Source organism: Typopeltis vanoorti, chromosome 8 (genome assembly GCF_054136105.1).
Source record: "Typopeltis vanoorti isolate ZY-2024b chromosome 8, IOZ_Tvanoo_1.0, whole genome shotgun sequence".
Taxonomy (NCBI): Eukaryota; Metazoa; Arthropoda; class Arachnida; order Uropygi; family Thelyphonidae; genus Typopeltis; species Typopeltis vanoorti.
The window spans coordinates 73,843,473-73,862,777 of NC_143556.1; the positions used below are offsets into that span (position 1 = coordinate 73,843,473).

Here is a 19,305-nt window from a genome sequence, read left to right on the forward strand (position 1 = left end):
ACCTCCTGCTCACTCACAATTAAGCTATCCTCTCCTATGTCCTCTACACTTAAGTTCCTCATGATTCCACCCTGATCAGGATGAAACACACTTATAAATTCATCACTGAATACCTCAACAATGTCTTCTGCAGCAGTTACAGTTCTACCACTTTCATCCCTTAACTTCATCTTACCATGATCATTCTTTCTTATACTTGCCACATATCTAACAAACTCTCTAGGGTTTTTCTTAGTCTGATTTGCCAATTTCTGCTCATACTCTACTTTTGTTTTCCTTACTAACTGAGTCACTCTCCTTGCATGTTCTTTATGTTCTTCATGTGACTGATTACTATTATTGATCTTGTACTTCCTTCAAAGTACTTTCTTTTTCCAGATTTCATGCTTAAGCTCCACATTCATCCATTTTACACCTACCTTATTCAGCCTTTTGGCCTTTGGGATACATTTGTACATTGATGCTGTTATGTATTTCTTTGTAAGTTCCCATGCAGCATTTATTTCCTTACCACTCAACTCCTCATTTCATGTTATAGCTTGAATTTGTCTCCTAAGCTTGTCATAAACACCAGCCTATAAATTCCACATATGTCCTTTCTGTGCAAAAGTCTGCATATGACTAGCCATAACACAGGTGATTACTTCATGATCACTTTCACCAACTGGAGGAAAATGTGAAACCCCCTCTAACAATTACATCCTCTGATGAAATGGTGAGACTAGAACTCTTGACCTTTGCGCATCTTTCTTTACATGCCTCCTGAGATAGTTATCTCTCAAGAACTCGAGAAATTCATTTTCCTTATTCCCAAATGCTATCTCTTCATTCCAATCTATACCACCATAATTAAAATCACCCATAATAGTTACCCTTCCTTTGTTCACTAATCCAAATTATTTATACATTTCTTCATCACCACCTTCCACATTCCCAGGCCTATAGCAACTTCTTCTCTTGAGCAGGATCATCCAGTCTTCTCTATCCCTTACTGTTCAAAAAATTTAAAAAAGTTTCTTGTATGTTCTCTGCATCCCGAGATGTTCTTTAGTAATTTCAGCTAGGTAATTCTTGGTCTTCCAGGTCTTCTTTTTTCAGTTGTCTTCTTTTTTCAGTTGGAAAAGCATTGATTAGGACATTAGGAAGTCTGTCTGCATCCATGCGTACAGCGTGGCCAAACCATTTCAGTTGTTGTTTTCTAATATTTTCTATTATTGTCTTTTTATACAATAATTCTTGTCTGACTGTGCTGTTTGTTTTCTTTTCTATCCAACTTGTTTTATTTATTTTTCATAAGCATTTCATTTCAAATGCCTGCAGTTTTTTCTCCTCTCTTTTCTAATTGTCCACACTTCTGCTCCATAGATGACCGTTGGCATAATTATTGATTCATATAATTTGATTTTGGCTTGCTTAGATATCTTATTTGTTTTCCAGATTTTCTGCAATTTTCCCATGGTGGTCCATCCTATCGCTATTTTGTGTTCGATTGTTTTGAGTTCATCTATTGTTTTTGTTAGTTTTGATCAAGGTATATGAAGTTGTCTACTCATTCTATTTGTTCTCCATTTAGGTTGGCTGAGATAGTAGTTCAGTTCCTCCCTATTTTCATCGCTTTTGTCTTTTGTATATTTATTGTCATGTCATATGTTTTAAAGGTTTTATTTAGCTTGTTTATTGACTTTTGTAGTTCATTTGGAGTTCTTACAATAAGGATGAGATCATCCGCATATTTGATATTATCATCATCATCATCAAATTCCTGCCATGTACCCTCAAGGAGTGTACAGGATATGACAGTACTACATGAAAAAATTACATCATTACTAACTTCCTATCTATAATTTTCCTCCAAATCAGTCTGTTACTTGTCAAGACTCCAACATTATCAGATCTTATATTTCTATCGTCTAAGGCACTTTGTACCGTATCAATCCACCTATATCTTGGTCTTCCTCTGGGTCGTTTTCCTGCCAACTTGGCAGAGAACACTTGTTTTGCTAATCTTTCCTCTCCCATTCTATTTAAGTGACCATACCATCTGAGATTAGCTCTGCTAACGCATTCCTGGATGCTGACAATGTCAAGTTCTTTCCTAATATCCTCATTTTTAATATGATATTGCCATTGATGCCATCTGTTCGCGCCTCTAATCTTTCTCAGGACTCTCAAATCTGCGGTCTCTAGTCTTTGGTCAAGTGTTTTACTTCTGACCCAGCTCTCAGATCCATAAGTTAAAATTGGTTTGAACACAGTCTTGTATACAGCTAATTTAGTGTTCCGACTAATTTCTTTCTTATTCCATATGAATTTATTCAATTGACTTCCCACGATACCAGCTTTGCTGATTCTGTTGTCTATTTCTATATTTAGTTTACCATCTTCACTAAAAATTGTGCCTAAGTAGCTGATATGTTTTACTTGTTCCACAGGTTCTCCATTCACAGCACAGTTGACATTTTCAATGATTCTGCCTATTTTCATTGTCTTTGTCTTTTTATTGCTGACCTTCATACCATATCTATTACAACAGCTATTCAATTTAGTCAGAGAATCTTGCAGACTTGTAGCGGATTTATTTAGAAGTATAACATCATCCGCATAAAGCAAAGAGCTGACATTAACATCTCCAATTTTGATATCAGGTTTAATACCACATTCCTTCATAATGTGATCCATATAGATAATGAATAACAGAGGGGATAATGTACATCCTTGTCTCACACCAGATTTAACATTAAACCATCTTCCTGTACTTCCTTCAATTCTAACTGCTGACTCACAACTCAAATAAAGACTAAGTATTGCTTGATATAATGCTCCATTGACACCATATAACTGCAGCGTATTGAATAGCTTCTCTCTTGGCACCTTGTCATATGCCTTTTCCAAATCGACAAAACTTAAATACAGATCTTTGTTATATTCCCATGCTTTCTCGACTATTTGTCGTAAAGTGAATATCTGATCCTGACAGCCTCTATTTGGCCTGAATCCAGCTTGTTCTTCACCAAGCTTTTCTTCCACAATTCTTCTCAACCGTTTCTCAAGTATACTTGCATAGATCTTGCCAGGAACACTCAGTAGGGAAATACCTCTGTAATTCTCACATTCAGTTTTATTTCCCTTTTTATATATGGGTACTATGAGAGCTCTACTCCAATCATCGGGAATTCGTCCCTCTGTCCAGGCTTTCTGAACTATGCAGTGCAGCCACTGTAAGACTCTTATACCACCATACTTCAGCATTTCTGGTCGAATATCATCTACTCCTGCTGCCTTTCCACATTTCAAGCCTTTGATGGCTTTTTCTACTTCAAGTATGGATATGTATTCCTGACTGCATGCCTGGTCAGTGTTTTTTTATCACTGTGCTGTCATCACTGCTTGTTTCATTTAGCAGTTTTTCAAAGTAATTACTCCATACTTCAAGGATATCTTTTTCTCCTGTTTTCATTTCACCTTTATCATCTCTAATTACTTTTACAGCACTCTTTCCTCCATTCCTAAGCTTCTTCAACAACCTCCAGAATATTTTGCCACCTTCTTGATATTTATTTTCTATATTCTTGCCAAAGTCCTCCCATGACTTTTGTTTAGCCAGTTTTACACACTGTTTAGCTTTCTTACATTTGTCTCTGTATTCTGTAAGAGTAAAAGCTGACTTAATTTGCCAGGAACTTTTGATATGCTTTCTTCTTTTCCTTCACTGCCTCTTTAACTTCCTGTGTCCACCAGGGAGTTCCGATTTTTTTATCCTTGCACACAACCTCACCACATGCCTCTCTGGCAGAATCAATCAATGTTTCCTTCAGAGTTTGCCACTGAATCTCCAAGGTTTGATTCCTGTTCTCAAACTCTTTCATTTTCTTTTCAATAATATTTCTGTATTTTAGTCTACAGTTCACATCTGAGAGCTGCTCAACTTTTATTCGCTTTAAAACTTTCTTACATGTTATTCTTTTCAATATGAAATTCAATTTTATCCTGCTCAAGACTAAATAGTGATCACTTCCAATTTCAAATCCTCTGTACACTCTGGTGTCCTGCACCAGGGAGAAAACATCACTATCAACAATAACATAGTCAATGAGACTTTTCTTATTCCTAGCCTCTTCTCTCCATGTGAATTTGTGCACATTTTTATGTTGGAACATGGTGCTAGTAATAACCAGTCCATGTCCTGAGCAGAAATCCAACAGATATTTGCCATTATTATTAGCTTTGCTCTTTTCTCCAAATTTTCCCAAAATATTTTTGCATGTCTCACAATCATTTCCTACTCTACTATTTAGATCCCCAACAAGGACCAACTTTTCCTTTTTCATTGTGTCAGTTGCTTTTTCTAAAGCCTCAAAAAATTCCTCCACTTCTACCTTAGTAGAACCTTCTGTACACCATAGGCACAAATAAGTCTCATTGTCCAGTTCCCCATTCTCATATTTGCCCACATTACTCTACTTGAGACTGACTGCCATTCAAGAAGATTAGCCTCGTATTTTGTGTTGAATACTATGGCTACTCCTTCTTTTCCTTGATTGTCATTGCCTGAATATAACATTTTGTATTTATTGCTCAGAAAGATCTCACCAGTTTTGGTCTTTTTTGTTTCAGTCACCCCTATTATGTCGATCTGGTACTTATCTAATTCCTATCTGGTACTTATCTAATTCCTTATATTTGATATTATTTATGTTTAAACCATTGACATTGATTCCATGCTCATTGTCCATTGCCTTTTTTACAACTTCGTCTAGATATATGTTGAATAGGCATGGGGATAATGGGCATCCTTGCATTACTCCTTTTTGGATCTCTATGGGGTTTTGTTGTGAATGTGTCCGTTTTAATTATTGCATTTGTCTTAGAGTAATATTTTATCAGAAACTGTATTATATATTTGTCTATTGCTTTTTCTAGTAGAATTTTAAGAAGGATTTCTCTGTTGATGTTATCGAAAGCTTGTTTAAAGTCCACAAAACAACAATATAGTTCTTTATGGTCTTCCCAGCTGAGCTCTGCTAGTTGGTGCAATGTGAAAATCTGGTCTATTGTTGAATAATTTCCTTGGAAACCATCTTGTTCTATCCTATCTTTTGTTTATAGGTGTTGTTTAATCTATTTTGTCTAATTCTTATGAATATTGTATAGGTGTGGGAGAGTAAATTGATTGGTCTGTAATTTCTGCAGTCTCTTTTGTCTCCTTTCTTGTATATTGGGATGATCTTTCCAGTTCTCCAGTCATCTGGGATCTCTCTCGTTTGTAGTACTTTATTGAATAGGGTTGTTAAATATGTGCTGCCTCCATATGACCACAGTTCAGCAGGAATAGTATCAATGCCTGGTGCTTTATTGTTTTTCATCTGTTTTATTGTGTATCTAACTTACGCTTGTAAAATTTTTGGGTGGTCGCTATTTTCTTCTATTGTTGGCATTGTAGTTTTGTTTCCTGAAAGATAGTCTTAAAATGGTTTAACCAGATTTTTCTTATATCTTTGAAATTTAAGGATGTAAGTGAGATTATTAGAGTGCAAAAACAGAGGGTGAAAGAATTGATAGTCGTGTCGGGTACGAATCAGTTGAAAGGATATAAATTTTTTATGAGAGAGGACTTGAAAGTATTGTTAAAAGGTAGTGAAAGAAAAGAGTGACAGAGTTATGACTTTATGCACAGGTTATGCAGATGGTGTGGTGTGGAATTCATGGACATGTGGAATGAGTTTGATGGGTGAAAGGATTTATACAAGATGGATGGCCTGCATTTGAATGGATCTGGTGTGCAGAGACTAGAAAAAGTGTTGCTGAATGAAGTGAAAATGGATGTGCAGAACCAGGGAAACTAGAACTACTAAGAACCAGGGAGTGGATATGATGTCTGCATATCCACCCCCCCCCCCCAAGGAGGGGGGGTGGATATGCGGACATTAGTGAGACAGTTGAGTGTAAGAATGTATATAATGTACCCGAGCCAGTACTAAGGACAAGAAATCGGAATGGGATAGTTAGAATAACGCATCAAGATAGAGGTGGGACAAAGAGACCTCTGCATTTCATGTATACTAATGCCAGGAGTATTAGGAACAAGAAGGAAGAATTTTTGGCCTTGACTGGCTCTTCCTGGCCACAGGTTATTGGCATTAGTGAAACATGGCTGATGAAAGATTATATAGTTAGTGGAATAGAATGTGTAGATTATAGTGTGTTTAGGAGGGACAGAGAGAATAAAATGGGGGGAGGGGTGTTATTGATGATAGCTGATGAACTGCAGCCAAGGAAAATTGAAGTTGTATTGCACGATAGTGAAAAGAGCTCATTTGAAGCTATTTGGTGTGAGATTGAGACTGGCAGAACAAAATATACCATTGGGTGCTGCTATAGACCAGGTGATGGAATAGATGGTGGAGATAGCATGCATAAGCAAATAGAAACAATGAGTGGAAGGAGAGTAATTATTATGGGAGATTTCAGCTATGGTAACATTGATTGGAAGGAGGAGAGGACACATGTGAGAAAGGAACTGGATTTTATTCAATTATTAAGGGATAACTATCTGAGACAGCATGTAATTGAAAATACTAGGGGTTTGAGAGTGCTTGACCTGGTAATAGCATCTGAGAATTTGACTGTAATGAATATGACCATGTTGCCACCTATTGGTGAGAGTGATCATAAGGTCTTGACCTGGGAGGTGGCTAAAGGTGTGGAATTTTCGATTAAGACAGGGTATATGTGGAATTACCATGCTGGCAAGTATGACAAGCTTAGGAGATTCCTTGGTTCAGTACCATGGCATGTAAAACTGCAAGGGCTGGATGTCAATAGAGCATGAGAAGTGGTCAAGGATCATTTACAGGAGGTTATGGCTGATTGTATACCTAGGGTCCAAATAGTAAAACAAGTAGGGGTTAAATGGATGAATAACACCATTAAGCTTGAGCTGCAAAAAAAGAAACAACTGTGGAGGGAATTTAAAGAGAAAGGTGACCTGCAGGCACACAAACAGTATAAAGCGCAGGCCAGAAGGGTAATGAGTGTGGTAAAAAAAGCAAAAGCGGATTATGAAAGAAAACTAGCTATGCAAGCTAAAGAGAATCCAAAACAGTTCTTTCAATATGTTGCAAGCAAAAAAAAACTGTACACAGCAGAATGATTTTAAGGAATGATGATGGTAAGGAGGTCACTGAATCAGTCGATATAGTGGGATTACTGACCGAGCACTTTGCAAGAGTATATCATCCAGGTGGTGACACTGAAAAAATGAAGGAACCATTAGTTTATACGGGAATTGTGATGAATGAAGTAGAGGTGAATAGTCTATTACAGAACCTTAATGTGAATACATCTGTGGGATTGGATGGTATACCGGTACGGGTCTTACGTGAAGCGGCTAAAAAATTATCAGTGCCCTTGACCATGTTGTTTAATCTGAGTCTAGGGTCTGATTTAGTCCCAAAGGTGTGGAAAGAGTGGAAAATAGTTCCACTCTTTCCACACCTTTGAGTGGAAAGGATGGAATCAGCTCAGGAGGACCCAAGACTACTGTTGCAAATTACCAACCGATCAGCATATCAGGATTCGTTGTCAAGATGTTGGAGAAATTAGTCAATGGAAAAATACAGGAATGGATTGATGAAAATGAGATACTGTACGGGGGACAGCATGGTTTTGTGAAGGGTAGATCATGCCTCAGTAACTTGGTCAAGTTTTATAACACAGTGACGGCTGAATTGGATAAGGGTAATGGGTTTACAGTGAGACTGCTAGACCTGGCTAAGGCATTTGACAGGATACCACAGAATTCTAATCCGTAAACTACAACATATGAGAATGGATATAGGGTTGGTGAGATGGATAGGTGGGTGGTTGATGGAGAGATATCAGAGAGTAGTTTATTCAGGAGTAGAGTCCAAAAGACGGCCTGTGACTAGTGGCGTGCTGCAGTGCTCTGTTCTTGGACCACTGCTGTTTAATTTGTTCATTAACAATATAGGGAAGGATCTAAGAGGAGCAGTTCATTTGTTCACCGATAATGCAAAGTTGGGTAGGGCAACAGTGAATGCAGAAGATGTCAAAATCTTGCAGGATGACTTGGATAGATTGGAGTTCTGGGCTAAGGAGAATGGATGTCAATTTAATGTGACAAAATGTAAGGTTACGCATTTTGGGGTGAAAAGATTAAAAGATTAGCAGTGGTATACCACATTGGTGGAACTGTACTCCAGTAGACTGATGAGGCCAGGGACTTGGAAGTGTTGGTGAATAGGGAGATGAAATTTAGGGAAAGAACAGAACACTGCGGCACGCCGCTAATCACAGGCCGTCTTTTGGACTCTACTCCTGAATAAACAACTCTCTGATATCTCTCCATCAACCACCCACCTATCCATCTCACCAACCCTATATCCATTCTCACATGTTGTAGTTTACAAAAGTTTACATTGCAAAAGTGGCTAAATCAGCTCATCAACTCACTTGATTGTTGAAAAATACTATTATACCTCTGTACCTCTTATTGTACCTCTGTACCGAGCCTTGATAAGACCTCATCTCGACTACTGTACCCAGATTTGGTCACCTAGGTTTCTTCTTGATGGGGAGGTGGTGGAGAGGATCCAGAGGCGAGTGACCAAGATGATAGCAGGTCTATGGAATGAACCTTATGAGAACAGACTGAAGATTTGCGAGTTGCAGAAATTAGTTGATAGGTGGAAAAGGGGTGATATGATTGAGACATTCAAATTGCTGAAGGGTTTCTATAGGATTAATTCAGAGGATATTTTTGAGATCAGGATTGGTGGTGGGAGAACCAGGGGACACCTATGGAAGTTGGGCAAGAGTGTGGTTAGTAAGGGTGTTAGAGCTGGGTTCTTTACTTTTAGAGTGGTAAATGAGTGGAATAAGCTGCTCACTGTCATAGCACCCACAACAGACTCTGGCAGCTTATGATAGATACTGTGAGAATGTTGTATAGTTGTGTGGACATGATGTTTATGGCCTCCCTCGATGAGTCTAAGGACTCCCTGGAGTCACCCGTAATAATAATAATAATCTTCAATATTCCCTGTTTCAGTCATCTTGTTGTTTATCATTGTTACTGCTTTTGCTGAGAATTCCTTTGTAATTTCTCTTATAGTATCATGGAAGACTTCTAGGTTGTTTTGTTGGTATGCTTCTTGGCATTTCTTAGCTTTTTCTTCTAACCATTTTTCTTTGCTTTTTTGCAGAGGTTATCAACTTTATTTTTAGTGCTCTTTATTTTTTTCTATTCTCTTCATTGTTTTGTTGGTTGAAAAGTATCTTGGCCTCTCTTTTCTCTTCTATTGTAGCTACGATTTCTTGGGTTATCAACTGTTTGTTTATTTTGGGTTTGGTACCTAGAGTGTCTTTTGCAATTGATAACACTGTTTCTTTTCCTTCTTCCCAGTATTTTCCGCTGTTCTGGAAGATGGAGGGTTTTAATTTTAAGCACATCTGTTCTAAAAATCGCCTTCTGTTTGAGCTATCTTTTAGTTTTGATAGGTTGATGTTTTCTTCTTTTCTAATATTGTTTTTCCTGTTGAATTTTATCTTCACTTTGGCAGTTAATATTTCATGGTAAATGTCGAATTCAAAGCTTCTTAATGTTCATACATTATTTACTGATCTTTTCCATTGTTTGTTTATGATGATATAGTCTATGCAGTTCTTTATATTACCATCTGGGGATGTCCATGTATATTTATTATTAGGGCATTGATAGAATAATGTGTTTGTAATCATTAGATTGTTTGCTTTACAGAAGTGGAGTAATTGTTCTCCTCTGTCATTAAGCTCTCCATATCCAAATTTTCCCATCACATCTTTTTTGTCTGCTGTGAACTGTCTTATTTTAGTGCTAAAATCTCCCATCACTATCATGAGTTCTCTGTTTTTGGAATTATCTATTTCCTGTTGTAGTTCTTCATAGAAATTTTATATTTCTTCCTCTGAATGGTTACTGTCTGATGCATATATTTGGATTATTTTAATTGTTTGACCTTTTTCTTTTGCTTGAAGTTTGGCTGCGATCACTCTAGGAGACTCTGGTTTTATTTCAATTACTGAGTGTGTAAGTTTCTTCTCAATTAATAATGCAACTCCTTCTCTGTGTATGTTATCTTTTCTTCCTGAGGAAGTAAAGCCTTTCTTTTGGTAAATCCATAAATCTATCTCTGCACCAATGTGTCTCTGATAAACCTAAAATACTCCATTTCAGTCTTTTTAAATTTTCCTGGACTAATTGCAATTTTCCAGGTTGGTATAATGATCTTATGTTGAGGGTGGCTATGTGTTTGGCTGACCACATTCTGATTTCTCACCTACTCTATGTGGTCTTCGAGTAGGCTGTCCCGTATGCAGTAGCACTATCTTGATTTGTAGACTTTCTCTGGCTCATGGAGGCTACTGGCATAATAATGTAGCCAGCTTCCCATGCCTCTGCTACATCCTTTGGTCCACGGCTCTTTATTCTTTATTCAGAGCAACCCATTTGGGTTTCTGCCACCTGGGGGACGCGCCTGTGGCAACATCCAACTAAATATGTCTTCCTCTCAACCTCCAAGTTAAACCACACTGCCTCACAACCATTGCCACTATTTCTCCCTTTCATGTCTACCTTATGTGGACTTAATTCACCTGCTATCATCAGCAGCACTCCCTCTCCCTTCCTATCCTCATGAAAAATACTGTACCCTTCCATTTCTATTCCCATTATGATATTATCTTCATTCAACCATGTTTCACTTATTCCAATGATTTGGGGGTGAATAAACTCAATCACTGAAACCATTTCATCCCCTTTATTTCAGATACTTCTGGCATTTGTAAAACACAAATTTTTAGGTCTATAGCCATTATATAGTCTATAGTTCTTTGCATAGAGAGTGGTTGGTGAGTGGAATGCATTGCCTGAGTGTTATGAATATGGACACATTGAATCTGTTTAAAAGCATGGTTGGATGAGCATTGTGTGCAATAGTGTGTACTTCCTACGATGAGTCTCTGACTCCATGGAAGTTAGATGTTAATAACAATAATAATAATTCTGTTTAAGTGAATATACCACCTGAGATTAGCTCTGCTAACAGATTCATGAATGCTAACAATGTCAAGTTCTTTCCTAATATGCTCATTTTTAATGTGATACTGCCATTGATGCTATTTGTTCATTCCTTTAATTTTTCTCAGAACTCTCATATCAGAGATCTACAGTCTTTGATGAAGTGTTTTATTTCTAACCTGTTCTCAGACCCAGAAGTTAAAATTGGTTTGAATGCCGTCTTTTATACAGTTAATCAGTGTTTTAACTAATTTCTTTCTTATTCTATACAAGTTTATTCAGTTGATTTCTGAAATGTTTTATCTGTTTTATAGGTTCACCATTAAGGATACAGTTGATGTTTTCAAAGTTACTACCTATTTTCACACTAAATTTATTACAACAATTATTCAATTTATTCAGGGAATCTTGCAGACTTGTATTGGATTGATTTATTCAGAAGTATAACATGATCTGCATAAAGTAAAGAGCTAAGATTAACATTGCCAATTTTGATATCATATTTAATACCACTTTCCTTCATAATGTGATCCATATAGATAATATGCACCTTTGTTACCCACCTGATTTTACATTAAACCATCTTCCTGTACCTCCTTCACTTCTAATTGCTGAATCACAGCTTAAATAGAGACTGCATATGCTTGATATAATGTCCCATTTACACTATATAACTGTAGTGTTTTGAAGAGCTTTCCTGTTGGCACTTTGTCATATGCCTTTTTCAGATCAACAAAACTTAAATAAAAATCCTTGTTATATTCCTAAGATTCCTCAACTATTTGTCTTAAAGTGAAAATCCGATCCTGACAATCTTTATTTGGTGTGAATCCAGCTGATTCTTCATCAAGCTTCAATTCTGCAATTTTTCTTAGTCATTTCTCAAGTATACTTATATAAATTTTACCAGGAACATTCAATAAGGAAATACCTCTGTAATTCTCACATTCAATTTTATTTCCTTTTTATAGATGGATACTATAAGAGCTCTACTCCAATCATCCTGAATTTGACCCTCTGACCAGACATTCTGAATTATGCAATGCAGATTCTGTAGAACTTTTATACCTCCATATTTGAACATTTCTGGTCAAATTCCTTATACCCCAGCTGCCTTTCCACATTTCCGGAAATGCCACTTCATCTGAAATTCTGCTCACATTCAGTAACTCAATCTTCTTAATCTTCCTAATTTCTAATACCATCATCTCTTTTCCCACAAACTACTCACATTCACCAATACATATCATACATGTTACATCAAATGAAGTTTTTTGTATCAAATTTAAGCAAAAAGACTCACAGCCTATGTTCTGCTACACAATACACTGTATCGATATATAATAAGTTTAAAATATGAAGTCAGTTATGCACACAATTTATTAATCAAAAACACTTATAAAAACATTCAACTTTAAAAAACTGAATCTTTTCAGCAGAACTTAAACACACAGTATATTTATTTTGGTTTGGATTATCTAACCTTCAGCCTTCTGACAATACTGATGTATTATGGGTTTAACTGATAAGTTCATGGATAGTCAAAAAACAGATAATTGGTTCTATATAAGACTTATTGCTCAGTTACAACAATCATATTACTTGATGGTAATATTTTATTTTTTTAATTAATACCTATAAGAGGCGTAAGGTTAATTTCTCACACAATGCACTTGGATATTTCACTAGAATAATGAATCTTTATATCTTGCTATTATACTGGATAATAAGAAAAGTTCTTCTGTATGCTGAAAGGCAAGAATTATCTTTATATATATATTATCTTATATAATATATATATATAAAGATAAGATATAATTCTTGCTGAAAGGCAAGAATTATCTTTATATATGCTATCTGATGAGAAAGAGGCACCTATAACAGTAGCCTTTAAAATTTCCAAGTTCATATGACTGTACATAGTTCTGTAGGTAGACTCTAATCAAGAAATTCAAAAACATTGTTAGAAGCATTGTGCACATTCCAACACAAAATTCATCAGCAGGAAAAAGGCTTATAATTTTTACAATCCTTTTTCCTGCTTTCTCTGTAAAGGCAATTAACGTTTTATGCATGTATGCTGCTATCAGAACAATATCATTTCATAATGATTAAGATGTCTTCCACTGATCTTAATTCTATAATTTTTAATGATACATTCTCTGAAGTCTTCTAATATGGCAGAAAAAAATTTGGGTGATAGTCCTCCTTGCCTTTTTCTCAATGCCAAATTCCTTTTCCTGGTGTTCTAATTTTGTATTGGGTGCTATTTAGATAAACAGTTTCTAATAATCGGATAGCTTTTGTATGTAGGATCTGTTGTTTTAACCACGCTACCGGCCAAGACGTCTATAGACGTTCACTTTATCATGGATGCGAAGTGCTTATTAAAATTGTAATACCATTGTTATAACAATGAAATAAGTGATGGATACGAAGCGTATGCGGATGCGTATTTGATCCATAACGGCCAGTAAGGTGGTTAAACTGTTTATCATTTCTGATTGATATAAAGATTCGATTTGGGTGATGATAGCCCTCATTGCCTTGCTCTTTTCTCAATGCCAAATTCCTTTCCCTAGTGTTCTAATTTTGTATTGGGTGCTACTTAGATATACAGTTTCTAATAATCGGATATATTTTGTATGTAGGATCTGTTATTTTAAACTGTTTATCATTTCTGATTCATATAAAGATTCAAGGACATTCTAAAAATCTACAAATATAACATTATTATATAGAACACCGACTTACTTGACTGATTACATAGCTTAAACCTTATGATTTCAGAATGAAATTTAAGAAGAGCTCCCAAATCTATAAGATTTGGGAGTCTGGTTTGTTGGAATTATGACCAAGGCAACTAAGGATGGGAGAGGGAGAGGAAAGAATATTGAATGTCTTAATTGTATGTGTGTTCTTTGGCAAGTTTTTCTATTTTGCAAGAGGAAAAAAAAATACTTTCAGGAGGAAAATCAGCGTTAGATCTATATGAGACCAACCCATCTTCATTCAGTTGAAAAATTACTCCGAAGGTTCCTTACATTCTAGGCTGGATTTGAATCTAGATTTTTCCATCCAAAAGTGATGTCATAATTGTAATAAATATGAATGTTTGAGTATGCCTAACAGGTATGGAAAACTAATTTTAAGGAACTTTCATCTATGAACTAAGGCTACACAACCATATGCTGCATTCCTAATGATGTCTATGACACAAGTGAAATACTGTTATTAAAAATTACATTTCAATTCCTCAGTGCCAAGTATCATTTCTATTAAATCTGCATAGCAAGCTATACTCAGCATTTACATCTATATTTAAGTCAAAATCCATCAAATAGCTTGAGATACAACCATCATGGTAACCTGTGATCAAAGCAACCATTATGAGGACTGTTTGAAAAGTTTGTTAATTTCCAATAGACAGTGACACAATTTGTTCATTCATACCAGTGTTGGCACATATCATCTTATTCATGACCCCTGGCAAAAATTTAGCCACGTGCGATGTGTAGTTCTCGTTTGGCAAACATTTAAAATGACCTTGTTCGCATTTTTCATAAAAATGGAGAAAAACGAGTTTCGTGCAGTGATAAAACACTGCACAAAACTCATGCAGTGTTTTGAGATGGCCGCACAGATCAAAGTCAAGTTACATGCAGTTCATGGGGACTCTGCACCAGCATTAAAGACTGTTTATTTTTGGATAAACGAATTTAAATGTGGTCTAAGTCCATCAAAGATGAAGCATGCTTTGGACGCCTGACTGAGGTCACTATGAAGGAAATGATCGACAGAACTCCATGGTATCATTATGGAAGACTGCTGAGTGAAAGTGCATGAGATATGAGATTGCTGAGATTGTAGGATCTCAACTGAATGGGTGTATAATATCCTGCATGAAAAATTGCACATGAAAAAGTTGTGTGTGCAATGGGTGCTGTGATTGTTGACCGTTGATCAAAAATGCAAAAAAAGACATTTAAACACAGTGTTTGGCGATGTTTAATCACAATTTGCAGGATTTTTTGCATCAATTCGTGACTGTAGACAAAACTTGGATCCATCACTACACGAGTCCAAGCAGCAGTCAAAACAGTGGACATTGCCCGGTGAAAGAGCACCGAAGACCGTTTTGTCAGCTGGGAAGGTGATGGCCACTGTTTTTTTGGGATTCCCAAGGAATTATCATGATAGACTATTTGGAAAAGGGCAAGACAATAACAGGAGTCTATTATGCATCATTGTTGAACCATTTAAAAGAAGAACTGAAGAAAAACCGGTCAAGATTGGCACACAAAAAAGTGCTCTTTCATCAAGACAATGCACTGTGCAACACATAGGCCATTGCAATGGCAAAATTGCATGAACTGAGGTTCAAATTGGTTCCACATCCACCGTATTCTCTGGACTTGGCCCCATGTGATTTCTTGTTTCCAAACTTAAAAATCTGGTTTAATGGGAAAAAATTTTCTTCAAACGAGGATGTCATCAAGGCTGTCAATAACTATTTTGCACAAATTGACAAATCCTACTTTTTAGATAGGATGAAAAACTTGGAAACTCGCTGGACCAAATGTGTAGACCTCGATGGAGAGTATGTTGGGAAATAAAGGTGATTTTTTCCAAAAAAAAAATGATTTTAACTTATTTTTTTTACCAAACTTTTCAAACAACCCTTGTATAATAAATTATAAAACAAAATTAAGAAACCTAATTTCAAGCTATTTTTAAAAGCAATATAACTAACCTGTAACAGTTATTATTGAATTTATTGTAACTTGCCAATGTCAGGAGACCACCAAATCCTGGTCCTAATGAGTAAAATATCTGGATTGCTGCATCTCCCCAAGCCTACATTAAAATAAATTTACAAATGAATAGAATTAATAAAATAATTCAGTTAAAAAAAAACTCATTACAGAAAACTTGTAAGATTAATTGGAACAGTTTCTTATAGCAGAACATCTGCTATAGGTAGCAGGTTTTTTCTCCCGGAAACTCGGGTTTTTCATCCAGCATAGTGAAAAATCGGTCATTCAGAACACACGCAATTTACAAAAAAAAAAAATACTAGCGGTGGTGGGCAGTAGATGGTGTCAACAATGTAGGTGATTGGTAGTAGAGATTCTGTGTAGTAGTGGAGACGGAGAGTTGTACAGTAGGTGTCCTCCCACGATGAGTCTTCGGACTCCTTGGAGGTGTCATGAATAATAATAATAATAATCTGCTATAGTAAATTTCCTTATGGTAGATTTAATGCCTTGGGGTTCAGACTGGGACATTTAGGTAGTGCTTTATAGCAAGTGGAGTTTGCCATCATATTTGCTATAATAAGATATGAATGTATGGAAGAAACATCTGGGATAGTACATCTTGCGATTTATTCTGCCTTAATATTCTTAATTATACCAATATAATTAAGAATATTATATTGGTATAATATTCTTAATACCAATGATAATTATTTTAGCAATACAGTTGATTCACTATAGAAAACTCATAAGAACTATGGGAATAGTTTGTTATAGTGAATTTTCTTTATAATTTACTGTACCTGTGGAACTTTGGCTAAGACTTTTCAGCAGTTTGTTACAGTGAGAATTAGCTGTATATACAAACTAGATTTTTTTTTTTTTGTTCCATACTTTGGTTAAACATTCTGCATTATTTTAATAAGTAGAGTACAACAATAATCATGCATACAGAGAAGGTCAAACATTACAGAGGTATACATTACAAAAAAATCGAAAGAACATTATTGACTACTTAATACATTAATGGTAGGCAGTGTCTCCTATGTGTTTCGCTTCAAGCAGGAACTCACTTGAGAGAATATCCTGTCCTGTGTTGGGCAGGTGCAGTTTTATAAAGTTTTCAATATACAGCATGCTAGTTTGAATGTTTTCATTTTTGGTTAAATTTATTTGTAAAATCAGTATTTTTGAACTGTCTTAATGATGTAGAAAATATCAAATGCAATTCTGATTTCAATATACAGTAGAACTCCGTTATAACGATCACGGTTACAGTGAATTCACATTTACAACGAGTAATTTTGAAGGTATATGTGAATTACATTTGATTTAATGCATGTATTTCATGTTTATTATGAATTCGTTTTATGGGAATAATGAACGAATAATACACGTTAGACGTTCCTTTACTGACATTTCGTACATACACATTTTCTGGTTGTGGAAACATGTTGGGAGTCAAATGGAAAATTTTATCGGTTTCTGAAAAAGTAGAAATTATATGGGAGGTGGAAAGTGGCCAATCAAATCTGAAAATAGCAAAGAAGTATGGTTTGTCCCCATCTACAATATCCACAATTTGGAAGAATCGCGAGTTGACTCTGAAAGCTTTTGAAAACAATTTATTGAGTGTAAAAAACTTCGAAAGTGTAATAAAAGTGACGTTGATGAAACACTTCTTTCATGGTTTAAAGTGCAAAGAACTGCTGGCTTACCTATTAGTGGATCAATTTTGAAAGTTCAAGCCAAAAAATTTGCTGTTCAACTTGATTATAGTAATTTTAAATGCAACAATGGGTGGATTGATCGCTTTAAGAACAGAAACAATATTGTCTATGCAAAAGTAAGTGGCGAGGCATTGTCCATTGACAATAATCTGACTGGATCAAGAATGTATGGCCGGACATCAAACGAAGGTATGGATACAACAACACTTATAATGCAGACGAAGCAGGGTTTTTTTATAATTTAACGCCCGATAAAACTTTTCAATTTAAAAACGAAAAGTGCATTGGTGGAAAACTTATCAAAAATAGACTCACAGTTTTAGTTTGTGAGAACATGACTGGTAGCAATAAAAGAAAGCTTCTTGTAATTGGAAAATCAGCAAAGCCTAGATGCTTTAAAAACATCCCGTTGATTATACAGTGAATAAGAAGGCCTGGATTTCAATTTTCGAAAATGAAATTCACAAGTGGGATAAAAATCATCGCAGTGAAAACCAGAAAATGTTGTTATTGATAGACAACTGTCCTACCCATCCTGTAGTGGCTAATTTAACAAACATAAAACTTGTTTTTTTTTGCCGCCAAATATGACATCTGTCTTGCAACCGCTTGATCAAGGCATAATTAGATGCTTTAAATCCCATTTTCATCGTCTGTTAGTCTTGGAACTGATAAAACGCAGAGAAAAATCTGTGGAAAATGCTTATGCTTATGCCTCGAAGATAAGTGTACTTCACACAATACATTTAATGAGTGATGCTTGGAATTTGGTGTCATCGTCTATGATACAAAACTGTTTTAAGAAATCCGGTCTTGCGGAATACGAGTGCGAATATGAAGAAGATGAAGAGGATATCTTACCATTATCAGCGTGGTTAAAAGCACGAAACTTGAACAATTTGGAAACGTGCGCAGATTGATAATGGCGTCACAACTTCGGGTATACCGACAGACGCTGACATCTTAAAACAAATCTCTCATACACCAGAAGAAGATAATAGTAGTAGTGACTCCGAGGAAGAAAATAGCAATGATGAGAAAATTGTTACCTGGTGTGAAGCAGAAAGTGCTTTACATATTTTAACAAGATTTATGGAATCACGATCTGTAAGTTCAGACGACACATTCAAGCATCTTAGTGGTATAAGGAACAATTTCAAACATATGAAATATGCATCTTGTGCAAAGCAAAGCACGCTTGATGATTTTTTTATGTAAAAATGTGAGGTTTTAAAAATAAATTTTTGTTCTTTATATGTATGTATGCACATATGTATTTATGTTACCCAATATACATATGCTGAGAAAAATCTGAAAACATTTTTAATTCACTCAAATTATTACCTTCTTGGATATAACGAATAACGGTTATTACGAACAAATATATGCAGTCCCGTGGAATTCGTTATAACTGAGTTCTGCCGTATATACATTAGTTACACATATTGGGTGCACGCACACACACACACTGCATTTGAAAATTTGCTTTACATGGTTGATTTCTGCACTAAGTGGCTGCATTATTAACACATGACTATAAATTTCTGCAACTGAAAATTTCATGTAGGTTCTTAGGAAAGCTCACTTAATATATATTTTTTTTTGTGACTCCTACTCATGAAAAATTGTAAACCTTTAATGCATTCTCCTTTCTGTTAGTGTTACACAGTGATCAGCATTCATTTCAGAGAAATTATGGAGACTACAACCATGTTAGAAATAATTACTTTAGTTTCTTGAT

General features: G+C 35.7%; 1 protein-coding gene across 3 annotated transcripts in view; it reads right to left on the bottom strand.

Moving 5' to 3' along the window:
- LOC150104102 (sodium- and chloride-dependent glycine transporter 1-like) overlaps positions 1 to 19,305 on the bottom strand; it is a 233,702-nt gene that overhangs the window by 123,811 nt on the left and 90,586 nt on the right. For all 3 annotated transcript variants that reach the window (XM_090396766.1, XM_090396764.1, XM_090396765.1), the window contains one exon: positions 15,831 to 15,934. In XM_090396766.1, the coding sequence (XP_090252892.1) occupies positions 15,831 to 15,934 (104 nt within the window). The remainder of the gene's footprint in view (positions 1 to 15,830; positions 15,935 to 19,305) is intronic.